The sequence below is a fragment of the Atractosteus spatula genome, chromosome 16 (assembly GCF_055471065.1).
Source record: "Atractosteus spatula isolate fAtrSpa1 chromosome 16, fAtrSpa1.hap1, whole genome shotgun sequence".
Classification (NCBI taxonomy): Eukaryota; Metazoa; Chordata; class Actinopteri; order Semionotiformes; family Lepisosteidae; genus Atractosteus; species Atractosteus spatula.
This window is the reverse complement of record NC_142721.1, coordinates 7,891,623-7,905,488: the sequence shown is the minus strand read 5'-3', so window position 1 is coordinate 7,905,488 and position 13,866 is coordinate 7,891,623. Positions and strand designations below refer to the sequence as shown.

Here is a 13,866-nt window from a genome sequence, read left to right as displayed (position 1 = left end):
AACACTTTTCTCCCCCCTCTTTTTCTTCCTCTTTATACAAAGCTGTGTCCCAGAAGATGCCTCATGCAAAGTCCTAGATTTTCCAGGGAGAGAGAGACCGGCTGTGAATTTGTTTGAAGTGGCACTTTGCATGTTGGTGACAAAAGGCCGTTTGTGAATGGGGGACCGTTCACAGCTGTTGCCTGCCGTTTGCGTTGTGGCCACTCTTGCTCAAGGAGCTGTCAGCATTGGGGACGTTGCTCATCTGCTGCTTCAGCAGAAAGGACTTTATTTTCACAACAATGGAGTGCGTTTCCACTGACGTGTGGCAGCAGAGAAAACACACACTATCCAGGACGTGTCACCCAAAGAGTTCTACATATCTTGACAATGTAAGCACACAGGAGAAAGCACAAAAATAGCTAGAATGATGATAATGAAAATGTCATAAGCACCTGTAGTCTTTGGAAGGCTTGCAGTGTGCTGTTGGTGACAGGTTTCTTCTTATGAATGCAAGGAACTCATTTGTACAGAAAAGGATGGCCCTTTAATTGAGACTGCAAGGAGGTGTCAAAACTAAATGCGCTTAGAATTAAAGCTCGCCAATTCTCGGGGTAATTTTTTAATTAGTTTTTTATGTTACTGAGTGATTGTCAGCTGATGCTGTTTCAGGAAGTGGTTTAGGGCCAGTGTTTACAGTACTATGAAGTGGGCTACGCCCAGTCAACATCCAGCGCGAAAAACAAAGCAGTCTGCTCCAGTGCTACAGCACAGGAGCCTCTCTTGGTGGCCTCAGACAAAGGGCTAGACTCAACCACTTCAGTTGGGTTTTTCATGCGTGGGTGCAAATTCTGGGCGAGTGTGGAGACACAGGTTTTCCACCTGGTCTGCTTTCTTATTAATTACACTGGTGTCTCCACGTTCACTGTGACTGGTATGTTCAAAGACAGTCAATCACTGCCATTAATTCACTTTGACTCTAGATCAGGCTCTGCGCCACGGAGTATTGAGGTAAAGTGAAGTAAGTGAAGGAAAATGGACTAGGCTCCTAGTTGTTTAGAAATTTCCCTTCGTTTTATTATGTGTTATTGGTCATTATTATTCTCATCATTGCTGCTAGAGCAGTGTCATTATAAACGCGTTTCAGTTCATAGTGGAGCAATTCCTCCCAGTAAAGGCTTCTTTCAGAAGGAGATTATATCCAGAGATTAGAAAATATGAGGAAAATATGTGCTCAACAGAATTATATTTTTATGTCAAAAGAGGCAAGACTGCCAAACACACTCCAGCTTTGTTTCAGCATTTATGACAGGTTTGTGTGGTAAATTGTGCTCTTGTGCTGTGTTTTGTCTCAGTTGACTGTGGTATCATTCCCAGTGTAATTTATAAAAATCCAAGAGCTGGAGGGTATCTCATTTTTCCTGACAGTAAGTGACTGTTGCAGTCAGTCCTTTTAAAAACCCTGCAGCTTTAATCCACCCCCCTGGTATTGAACATTTGCAAAGATATCTTTTTTTTTTGAGAAGTCATGTTGGTCGTCTGAAGCCGGCACTGGCTTCAGATTGGTTTCATTCTACAAAATGCTACGCATGAATTTTCAGCAAGCTTCTAAAAGAAACTGCTAGTCGGCTTTGCATTTTTAAAAAATGTTTCTCTTGGAGGTAAGAAAAAAAATTCCATCATCTTCTTACACTGCAGCGTTTACAGATAAGGCTAAGCTTGTAGCGGCCCAGTTAAAATACATTTGATTTCAAGTAATACAGCATCCCTGTTTAATTTTGTGGGGGATTGTGTCTTTAGAATATCAGGCCAGAAAAAAACAGGGCTGTTGTTTCCTCCGCATGTAGGCCAAACAGCTTAAAGGTGACGTGATTGAAGTCATTCTTCATGTTGTGTGCACCTGCTTTCCAAGGAATATGTCAGGGGTTCGTTCCTGCAAACAATGACTGATGATAAGAGCCTTTAGCACATTTTGAGAGGAATCATCGGACAATCCCAGCTGGCGATAGTAAATGATATATTTAACATCAAGGAGTGCCCAAGGGAAACCACAGGTTTAGTGAGGTGTGAATTTAATCAGAACGGCCTTTTTTCTGACAAGTACCATATTATCCAGAGACTCCTCCTAATTGATGTGTTCTTCCAAGGCCTATAGATTTTAGTTTACCATTCAAAGGCAGCTTCTTTCACCTTAGTGGAATGCAAACTTCATTTAAACATATTCCACTACATGCATGTTGCCAAACTCTTCTCTTTTTTTGTGAAGTTAATATATCTGAGATGATTCATTTTACAGGTGCTATTATATATATATAAAGGTGCTATATTATATATATATAGTGGCTGGCACAGTGGCGCTGTCTTGCAGCTCTGGGACCCAGGGGTTCAGTTCCTGGGGTGCTGTCTGTGGGGAGTTTGCATGTTCTTCTTCATGTTCACATAGAATTGTTCCAGGATCTCTGGTTTTCTCATTCAGTGCAAAGTCATACAGGTAGGTTAATTGGCCTCTGGGAAATGTGGTCCTGGTGTGAGTGTGTTTGTATCCGCCTGTGCCCTGCAGTGGGCTGATGTCCCGTCCAGGGTGTGCCCCTACTTTCCACCCGTTGCTTGTCTGGATAGACTCCAGCTCCCCCGCAACTCTGGTTTGGATAGAGTGGTTAGAAAATGGATGGCTGTATAATAGTTGTTGGCTTATCACTGGAGTCATAAAGACATACATTTCCCCCTGACTTAGACTTTTTGTTTACATTGTTCGTGAGTTTTAACTCCTTACAGCTCGCGGGGGTGGAGGCACCACGCAGGACTCGTGTAATCGAGGTGGGAAGGCCTGGCAGTGCGTCTGGAAAGTGTGGCTGCGGTTGAATCTCTGTTGTCAGTCACAGTCCCCTCCCCCTTCTGCCCACAGGTGTCTGTGGGGCTGCCGCACGAAAAGGTCTTTTAGATCACTTTGGGCCGGTTGTCTCTGCACTGCTGGTGCTGTCAAATGATCTCTGGCTTTTTGGGTCGCCTACGAATGGAATATCTAACAAGAAGGAGGATATATTTGGTCCAGAAGGTGAGAGGGACAATATGGCTCTTCTCTGTTAGTTGGAAACACTGCGGCTCAGGCTGAAGTGATGACTCTACAAGTATTTGCCCATCCTTAGATATCACCTTCAACTCAGATCTGCTCACTCTGATTGACCACGTGACGTTTTCCACACAGAAGTCGCTGAAGATGCGCGAAGAGACATCGTGCTTGGAGACCTCGACTCAGTGTGCTGTTTACCCTTCAAGCGTCAAAGCAGACTAGTCTGCCTAGTTGCTTCTCAGTTTGCCGGTGTGTTTTTCCAGAACAGTTTCCAGCTCAGTGCCACGCGTGTTTAAGGCTTTTACCAATGGGCTTGTTAAGTAATTCTGGTTGGGCTGTCAGTTTGAATCCCGTATCCTCGCTGGCAGCAGCTAGTGCAATCAGGGGGTTGCGAATGCATGAACAGACCTCCCCCCTCTCCAGTGCGGCGGAGCTCCCTCTGAGCCACTGCAGACATCACAGACATCCCTGCATCAAGCCAGCTCCTCATTGTTCCGCTTCTGGCTGCGGCTGATCTCGTGTGTCCTATTGGCAAAGCCGTTACCGAAGGAGATGAGCCTGACTGAAGCCCCTTCACTGACAAAGGCTAGTTAGACAGAGCGTGTTAATTCGTTTCTTTTGAACGAAGCCCAGGTGGTTTACAAAGCACTTCTTCTGAGCCTGTTTGGTTGTAGAGTCTGTTGCGGTTATTCCCCAAGCTCGTGTACTGTACACTTGTGTCCTGAGAGCACATCAGCAGCCGTGATTCTTCTCATTGTAGTTTGTTGGTGGATTTTCTGACTGTTTTACTTTTTTTTTCGATCACTGTACTCCTGTCATTTTTTAAACGTGTTGCTAAATATCCAAAGTTAGATCTATGTCATCTGGCCTTTTGACTTTTCTGGAAGATCAGTTTAAAACATTCACTTTCATATTGGCTTGGATATGTTAATAAATTCTCAAATCAATATCCATTCACGTAAGAAGCATTTGTGCTAATAATTTGCTAAACAGGACTCGGGTTTGGCTGCAGTTAATAACAACAAGGCCTTCAAAATGAAAGAACGTGTTGCTTTTTCCAAATACTGGTTCAATAGGCAGGAACTTTCTGTCAAAATGCATAAGATGACAACGATAGACTGGAATTGTCAACTGAGGGGGAAGAAATTACTGCAGCTCCACTCCACAGGCTGGAGTGCCACAGCTGAGCATTTAGGAATGAGTTCCCTGGCTAGGGTGAGTAGCTGCTCATTCTTTTGAAATAACTCGAGAAAGTCATTTTCCTCTCATGGTGTCAGTGACTGAAGAATGACAGGCATGCTTGGCTGTAGCTCTTGGCTCCTGAAACCCAGGGTTTGAGGACAGCAGACCTGGTGACTGGTTTCAGTTGTGTTCTTGTTTTCCGCTTCTGGTCACAAGCTTTCAGCATGAGTGCTTGGTGTCTGGAGATACAGCTTTCTTGGTCTAGTTAAAGGAGTTGTTTCAGCTGCTTAATCAATTTCTAGAGAGACATCTCTTTTGTTCTTCCAGTTTTAACAAGTATAATAGTAGATTAGCAACTTTCCCCAAAGCACAAACGCCCTGATGCATTTACAGTAAAACCTTTTTAAAAGAGTAGACAAGTCAGAGCAGCACCATAGTGTTTTTAGTTTACATAACCTCGCTATAATTTTTCCTTTTTTTATCCCACATGAACAAGTACATTTAAGGATTTTAATTTTTGCTTTACTAACTCTTTAAGCTCTGAACATGAAGGGGCTGATGTTTGAAAATTTTATCTTGAAAATATACTGTAAAGCCAACCAGATGAATTATATTCATGTTCTAGACTGTGTTAACTAACTGTACAGCAAACATTTTTGCATCTTTGATATTGATTTTGTGACTTGATTATAGTACCTGTTATAGTACAGTTCATATTATAAGGGATTTGTTTCTGTGAGAAAGAATCAGTACAGACATTCCTCTGGGTGATGCTGTTTCAGAAGCTGTCCTAATGATGGATAGTTTCTTGTTTTCGAAGTGCGTGCTGTCATCATTGACTTCTGGAACGTATAATCTAGTTTATCAGTCTCTGAGGTCACCATGTTGGATCCAGTTACTTTCACATGTGCTGTGGGCCTGTCTGGACATTAGTGAAGAGACACACATCAGCTGCCATTAAAGCTATATTGTAAAGTGGAGAGCAGAATTTTTCAAGAAAAAAATAAAGCAGCATAAAACAAGAGACGTAAAGGCATCCTGTTTTTCCTGTGGGGCATGTCATTGTGGATTTTACCAGTGTCACTACACACTGGCATCAAAATAGCAGTTTTTGTATGATATGTAAGTTTGGCACGTTGTGTGACATGATCTGTTTGTTATACTGGCTCCACAGTTAGGCAACATGGGTACGAACGATGAAATAAATCCATAATTTGTGTATTCAGAAGTATCTGTGTGCCAGGCTTTCCTGTCAGTTTGTAAGATAATGAGAAAGGGGTCTTCTTGTGTGTGGTAGGCTCTTGACAAATGCATATCATTGACATATAAAACAAGTTTAATTTAAAGTGCATTGCAATGTGACCCATCCCTTGATAGCATTGATTTTTCCTCCGGAACAAACACGCATTAAGAGGGGAAGAAGAGCATCTGTTCCATTTGGCCACTTTGAATGTCAAGCCTGTCGGAGTTAGCACACTCATTGCGTTAGCCATAATGCAAGAGCTGTAACACATACACAAAATAACAAGATTAGCAGTCAGTGTTCAGGTGTTTATTATGTCTTTATTTGCATGCGTCCTTGTGTTTAATAGATCAAGAAGTTTCAGCCTTAAGTTTCTGGCCAGAGCAGTTAGGGATGCAAACATATACCCACTTGCAAAACACACACAATAAATGCGTGTTCTGTCACAGCCTGCAGTGGCATTGGATGGCTCACTGTTCTTAGCTTTGTACCCGAGAGGCCTGAAGGGGTGTTTGTTTTTTTACACCAGTTGCTGGCAGGTTTTGGTGGTTCTTGTTGGTTCTGCTCCCTGATCTGCAGTTGCTGACTGCCCTTTAACAATACAGTACGTCCCTCTCACTGCCCCTGCTAACAGATCCATTCCTGCCTGGCTGCTGCAGGCAAGGAGTGAGCTGACCTTCTCCGACTCGCGGCCTCTCCTTGTTCTCTCGCAGCTCTTCAGTGCCAGTTGAAGCTTGTCCTTTCTTAGCTTGCAGGTGTGCTACAGGCGCTGTGTGGTATTGGTGTGTTCACTCGGGCTGCAGTTCATTCCCAAGATGCTTTCAGGCGAGAGGTCAGAGTTCAGACAGACTGGGCTCTTACTCCAATAGTGAGCAGCTTGAACTTGTGAGGCAGTGCTGCTGTGTTAGGGCAGCTAATAGCAAAGGGATCCATATCCTTTAATGAAATGCGAAGTGTATTCATGCTGGGAAGTGTTTCAACAAACAGGCGAAGGTGGTTAGAAACTTTCCTTTTCCACTGTCATTGCAACAATGTCGTTTTCATGGCTTGAAGGTTGATGAAGATGTCAAGTCTTTTAAGAGCTATGCTGCAGTTACTGCTGTCTTCGTATTCTGTACCCTGAGTAAGAAAAGTATAGAGGTGTATTAGCTACTACAGAGAGTTACTTAAGCAATTATGAAAACTGTGTTTTTGAATACAATTGTGCGTTTTAAAACTCTCAAAATGCTTCCAGCTCTAATTTTGACTTAAAAACAGAGGCATATTTAATTTGCTGCATTTCATTTTAACACACATTAGTGGAACTTCTAAATGACAGTAATTAACAGAGGGCAGGTTCAGCAAGCGGAGATGCTATTCCTGGAGTGTGCTGTCTCCAGGTTGACTTCTCGGGATCGTACCTGGTAAACATGGTGTATGACTTGATTTTCAGGTGCAGTATGTAAGCGCACTGGAATGTTTGTGGTGGACACGTGATAGATGAGTCAGATTTGTGTCTGTGTCGGTGTTTGGTACTGAGATAATGGATTGTATTTTTTGGTAAGGAACTTGAAGTTGACTGTTGGAGCTCATTGCTTCAAGAGTGCACTGCAGAAGAAACGAAGTAATGCAGTGGGGCATGTGTCATGACATTGTTTTCATTTTGTACTATGGTTGTAACTACATTTGACATGTTGCATGCTTTTACTTGACTTCACAGCACTAGGGTGCGGGAACACTTTGATTGTACCACAGTAGAAGTTTGTTTATACATGATCCTGTATAGTAAATCCCATTGAACACCGCAATAAGAACTCTAGAAAGACATTTTTAAAAGCAAGGTAATGTGGAACAAGCTGCCCAAATGTGTTGTTTATGATGAAACAGAATGTTTGGCTGGTGACATTTGTTTAAAAATCTGTATGAAATCCAAAGTCACATGCCAAACATTTTCTTTAAAACAAAAAGCATTGTGGCACAATACGTAGAGATTCATTGTGTTGATTTAGTAGAATATATGCAGTGTGTCGATATTGTTGCTTAGCACAGATCTGTATATCTGTACACAACAGACAAACAACACCTCTGAGACGCACAGAGGCAGCTCTGAAACCCTGCTCTCCTTACATCTCTTTACTTATTTGTCATTACTTTGTTTCCTTGGTGGCCTGCAATTCCAGGCGATTCCAATTATCCAGAAATGTACACAAAATGTCATCTATGTCACACAAAAGCTGCTGAAAAGGGACATCCACTTATCCTTGCATAAAATAATTTTTTGTACAAGAATGGCAACACCAAATGAGTGCTTTACAGTTTGTCCAGGCTTGTTTCCTCAACTGCATTCAAATCAAGCTAGTTCTGTCTCCTGGTGTAGGAAGGAGACAGAAGGATTCCTATTGTTCTGCGTATTCTACCAGAGGCAAATGGGGAAAAAAAAACACAACTAAACCACCATACGTTGAGATGTTGTTTAAGAGTCATCGGATCTGTTTTTCTTTTGTGTCCACGCTAACATTCTCATCCTGTGACTTTCATATGTCTTACCACGTGACTCCTAACACAAAGAAGCCTCTGTATTTTGCAATGTCTTACCAGAGATTTGGTTTTAACCACCAAAAAGCCCAAAACAATACTAGCCATGTTACATCTAAAACCAGAGCTGAACTGATAAAGGAGCAAGTAATAGGTTTATTCCATGCTGAAAAGAGAAGAAAGAAAACATTTCGACCATGGCACCTGAACTGATAAATGCTTTAATGGAGATTTGACTAAGCCTAAGAACCAGTCTTCTTTAGGAATGGTAATAATTTCATAGTTCTGTGATACATGGGTATGCAAAACTCTTTCTGTCTCTCTTGTCTTACCTAATGGTCATTTTATTGACTGAATGACAAAAGGAATTGACTCATTTTTTTAGCCTTTCATCATTGTGGCTCATCATCAGTCACAAATAGTGAGCCAGCAATAGCCGATATTTAAGTAGATGAGAAGCTACGACAGTTAGTATTTTAGAGTCATTCCTAATAATGAATATCTGTGTACACTTTGCCAGTGTCATTTGCCTTTTTCTGCATTAGGCCATGTTAATTGTACTGTATTTGATTTTTGTTCGTCTTTGCTTGTGATGTTCTGAAGCATATCAGATAACCCAGATTTTTTTCCCTTCATTACATATCTTTGACGAGGTAGATGGGTGTATTTGTTTAGGATTTGCTTTGAGGGCTGGGGTGTAGCTCTTGGCGTAAACTCCACACAAGCAGCAGTTCATTTTAAAGACAATGGACGAGGATCCCCACAGCCCCGTTGTGCACGATTCTGGCAGAGTAGTGAGCACACAGAGCACCTCACTCTTCCAGAGCTGGCAGGCATGTATGTGAAGCTTAAAGAACTGCGTTTCAAACCCTCACTGGTTCTGATGCATGAAAAATTCTCCAACCAGATTCCTTACAGTTTAGTTAACCTTCCATTTAATGTGGAGGTTAAAGGGCCATCAGAATACTGTAAATTGGGCATTAATTGCCAAGCCAGTGGGGATGTTTATGACTCATTATTAATCTCCATACTTCAGTTTCTCAAAATTGTTAACCAGCTGGAGCGTTATATTCCTGCAACAATATTTTTATTAATGCAATGAATTTCAGTTAAAGCATAAAGAATCCAACCTAATATAAAAATGCCAAATTAGGTATTGCTGGTTGGTGTGATTCAGGGATTAAAGTGTCTCTACTCTTTAGAATAAATATTCTTTATGAACCTCTACAAAAGCATCTCTTAGGGATATCTTTTAATGAAGCACATGGACGTGATTTTTTTTTGTTCACAGGTTCCCAGATTTGGGACAGTTTTTAATCTCCCACAGCTGTCAGGGCTGGCCTGTATTTTATGAACATGCAAATTTAAAGCTCCTTCATTCCTGAAATATGTCAAATGTGTGTAAGCCTGTAAATATACTGACGCACATTAGTTCTTAAGATGCTTTTGTCTTCCTGGTAAAAAAAAAAGATTGTCCAACAGGTGCTTAAAATATCTGTTAGTTCTTAGAAATTCCACAGATGGTCGTCAGATGATCAATTGGCTGTCTGTTATGCTTACTGTCCATTTAAGAAGGAAGAAAAATGTTGGGGTGTTTTTGTAGTTCAGAAAAGTTCAAAAGTTAAATCTGGTTTCAGTGGCTGAACCCCCTTTGCTTGTGAGACCCTTCGTCGTGCTTTTTTGTTGTTGTCTTTGAAATTGAGGCAGTATTACCGGCTTGTGATTAACTGTTGTTTTATTTGTTGTATAGCATTATGCCAGTTTATACAGGCTTCTAAAATCAGAGATGGGGCCGGACGGTGCTCAGCGAGTGCGGATGAAGGTAAACCCCCCCCCCTTCTGATGGTCCTTCTGATGTCACATCTTCTCAATACCGCTTGTGCCCCTTTAACCTTTAACCTTTAACCTGACAGGCCCTTCTTTCACAGCACTCTCGTTTTGTTTCAAAGCTGACTCTTCTGCTGCGCCGGTGGAGGGAATCTCTGGGAGTCCTCTCTTACTGCCTTCTCCTCTAAACGCCTAATGAGAGAGAGAAAGTCTGTTCTTGCAAACAATGCTGTACCTCACATGTCCAGTGCTGCTACTGATGTTGCTTGGTCGATGTTGTTTCTTCCCCTCCACGACAAATGGTTACCAGCAGATTTTTCATGCGTGCGTCACCTGTGCTACCACTGTTGTCTTTTTACATTTTTTTTTACTGTATTGCAATAAGGGCAGCCAGCTGCTTTAATGTTGCATACTGACATCTTCCATGTACGTGTAGGTGTTTGCATTTAACAAAAGCATTATTTGTACTACGATCTGTTAGCAAGGCTTTTATTCTTTTATATTGGAAGAACAAAGCAATAAATAACAGAGAATGCAGTATTAGCAAAAACATTGTCAAACTTCAGAGCTGGACTCTAGGTTCGCCTTTGGAGCTAATCTCTGATATTACTAATCAAGTAACATAAATATGCAACATTAAAAGCAGCAGTGCCTTATGCAGTACACCTTTTGCCTTTCAAGACGACTGTGCCCATTGCCTTGTTTCCTGTGCAGGGCGTCTTGTGCCTCAGTCTGTTTCTGAAAGGGTGTTCCCATTCGTGTGCTCGTGCTCGTGCGCAGCCCGTTGGGCAGGAACTCTCTCATTGACCCCTCTCTCTTGTGCTTCCAGGTGAGAATTTTGAGCAGAGTCCGTTACGGAGAACGTTCAAGTCCAAAGTGCTGGCCCATTACCCTGAGAATGTGGAGTGGAGCCCATTTGACCAGGATGCTGTGGGAATGGTTAGTGTCCACAGGCCGGGACCCTGCGGCGGTTCCGTGCAGAGTGTCGTGTAGGGGTCCCTAGGCTTCCTGATAGGGCTGCCTGATCTCTTGCCAGTCACACGCTTCTGAAAACAGTGCTGCACTAGTGACCGCGGCTGTGTCGTATAAGCCACACTGCTGCGTGCCATCTTTCTGAAAGAGAGAGAGGTGACACCAGAAGAGCATGTAGGCATATAGTCTTGCCAAGGTAATCTAAAAAAATATTCACTTTGCTTTTTTTAATTTCGGCGTGCAGTTGTCATTGGGATATTTCTCTTTCAACCTGTTTCCATGCTAAATGTTTAAATGATATCAGTCATGTTGGTAGACAAGGGGTTGGGGGGGGGGGCGGGGGAACTACGTTATACGTGGAAACATCCTATTTACTTTTACAAAAGAACACGTTGTCCTTTGTTACCATCTGCATTTTTTGTTTGTTGGTGTCGCTCTCAGTTTGCCAGTGCAGTATATATGGGAGCAGTTTATTGGAGAAAACATAACGATTAACCAGACGTAAAACAAACTGGGAACACGGGAGGGGTGACGAACACGAGCAGACCGTTTGGCCCGTCTCATCGCTTCAGCTGCCTGCTAGTCCCAGCAGTCGGGTCCGCCTGGAGCCTTGCCAGACCCCCTTCACTTCGGGCCGGCTGGTGTACCGGTGCTACACCCATGCGGTGGTGGGGTGTCAGAGTGAAAGCCTAACGCCCGCCCTCTCTCCTCTTGTGTCGGAAGCTCTGCATGCCCAAGGGGCTGACGTTCAGGACGCAGGCAGACAGCCGGGAGCCGCTGTTCCACTCCTTCATCATCACCCGGGAGGACGGCTCCCGCACCTACGGCTTCACTCTGACCTTCTACGAGGAGGTGACCAGCAAGCAGATCTGCAGCGCCATGCAGACCCTGTACCACATGCACAACGCCGAGCAGTACGACATCCTGCACACCTCCTCCTCCTCCACCAACGGCAGGGACTGCGGGGGCAGCCAGGAGGAGCTCGGCGGCACCGCGCTGTCCAAGCTGCAGCGCTTCAACTCCTACGACATCAGCAGGGACACGCTGTACGTCTCCAAGTGCATCTGCCTGATCACGCCCATGGCCTTCATCCAGGCCTGCAGGAAGGTGCTGCAGCAGCTCCACCAGGCCGTGACGTCCCCCCAGCCCCCGCCGCTGCCTCTGGAGAGCTACATCTTCAACATCCTGTACGAGGTGCCCCTGCCGCCCTCCGGGAGGTCCCTGAAGTTCTCGGGGGTGTACGGCCCCATCGTGTGTCAGCGGCCCAGCACCAGCGAGCTGCCGCTCTTCGACTTCCCCGTCAGCGAGCTGTTCGAGCTCCTGGGCGTGGAGAACGTCATCCAGCTCTTCACCTGCGCCCTGCTGGAGATCCAGATCCTGCTGTACTCCCAGCGTAAGTTCCCTCCCTTGCGCTTCGGGTCGGCTGCTCTCAGCTAGGTCTCTATTATGACAGTCAATGACGGAGAAGGCACGGTTCGTCAGCCAAAACAGGGCCGAACTTCAGTGACGGACCCTAGATTGTGGTTTCTGTGCTTATCTCTGATACCACTAGTCAAATAAAATGAATACAACAGCCTGTCCACAGAGATGCAGCAGTGCCTTGTGCAGTACAACTTTTTCCTTTAGAGACAGCGGTGCTGATCGCTCGTTTCCTGTGCAGGGTGTCTAGTCTGATTCTGAATGGGCGTTTCCACTCGTGCGCGGCCAGTGGGTGGAAACGCCTCATTAACTGCTCTCTCTCGCACGAGGACCTTCATGACGGCTCTGACCTTGATGAAACCGTTGACTTTGTGTCGCTGCATTGCTCCAATTATATCTCATGTAGAGATCATGACAGTCCTACAGGGAAATATAATAAGATTGCTTACAGAGACTTCTCCATGTGCATCATGCCCTGACACACAGAAAGTGTGGAGGGCAGGTATCCCATAGGATTCTGTTCCATCCTTCTCTGCAATTGTAGACATTTTTCCCATTAACGTAAATGCCTTCCAACAGTGAGCTGATTTTCAGTCTTCCAAGTCTTTTCAGTATCACTTCATAACAAGTGCCCTTAATTACAGTGAAATTATACATGAAGGACCACATGGGTAGTGCAGATTATTCCCATGGTGTCTTGTATTCAGCATGAGGGGATGATGAAAGTGTGGTCAGTTTTTTTCCTGTTAGTAACACAACGCAAGGATATTATTTAAGGTACCATAAAGCTTTTAGATCATTTAAAATAGTTGAATTTTTTTCTAAAACAGTAGGAGCTTGATTTCCCCTATTTTATAAAGAGCATTGTGTTAATCTTGGTGGAGTGGAAAACACTTTATTGTGGCCTCGACGATTCAAGAGGCGCGATCCATTATTAAAAAATGTAGTGTCCGTGGTGCTAGACATTATCCCGTATGGTTTCCTATTTTAGTACTTTCTGTTGGCATGTGCTCATTATAAAAAGATGCAAAACGTGGTACTGCCAATCCTAATTAAAGGTGTTCAAAAATATTTTTTTTTACCATTTTTTAACTAAAATGGAAGGCAGATGAGAAGGATGACACAGGATGTCTTTGAGTCCTCTCTTTGCAGTGGGGAATTTAACCCTCTTAAGTTGAGCTTTTTATAGGCGCTGCAGCCTGACAGAGCCCTTATTGTCATGCTGGTTGAGATCTAGATGGTATTTATAGGAGACAAATCCAGGTTAATTCCAGGGAATTTGGAGACCCAGTAACTGCAGTCTGAAAACATGGAAGGGCAGCGGAATAGAACTGATGAAGAAGCTTTGACCCAGAGCAGCAAAGAAAGAGGTTTTGAGATGAATATGTCATGAAGACTGGGTGAATGTCGTGACAAAAAGATGTAAACATCTCAGAGTATTTTGAGAATTATTATGCATTAAAATCTTTCCATTAAATAAAGTCATGCTTGCTCCTAACCTTAGGGTGAGTGAAAGCTGGGTTGTGCAGTGCCTATTGCAGAGTTCAGGCAGTTGGTCTCCTATAGTAGCATCAAGTAATCATCAGATTGAAAGTGGCATGCTTGTCTGGGTGAATTCTGCTGTGGAAATTGAATAAACAACCCTACTGCTTTGTAAAAC

The 13,866-nt window shown here is 43.5% G+C and overlaps 1 protein-coding gene across 5 annotated transcripts in view; it reads left to right on the top strand.

Annotated features, from left to right (window-relative positions):
* Positions 1–13,866, top strand: part of dennd5a (DENN domain containing 5A) — a 58,578-nt gene that overhangs the window by 11,840 nt on the left and 32,872 nt on the right. For 3 of the 5 annotated variants that reach the window (XM_088934774.1, XM_088934771.1, XM_088934775.1), the window contains exons 2-4: positions 9,739–9,810; positions 10,645–10,754; positions 11,511–12,180. In XM_088934774.1, the coding sequence (XP_088790900.1) occupies positions 9,739–9,810; positions 10,645–10,754; positions 11,511–12,180 (852 nt within the window). The remainder of the gene's footprint in view (positions 1–9,738; positions 9,811–10,644; positions 10,755–11,510; positions 12,181–13,866) is intronic. The other 2 variants (XM_088934773.1, XM_088934776.1) reach the window with 1 other exon arrangement.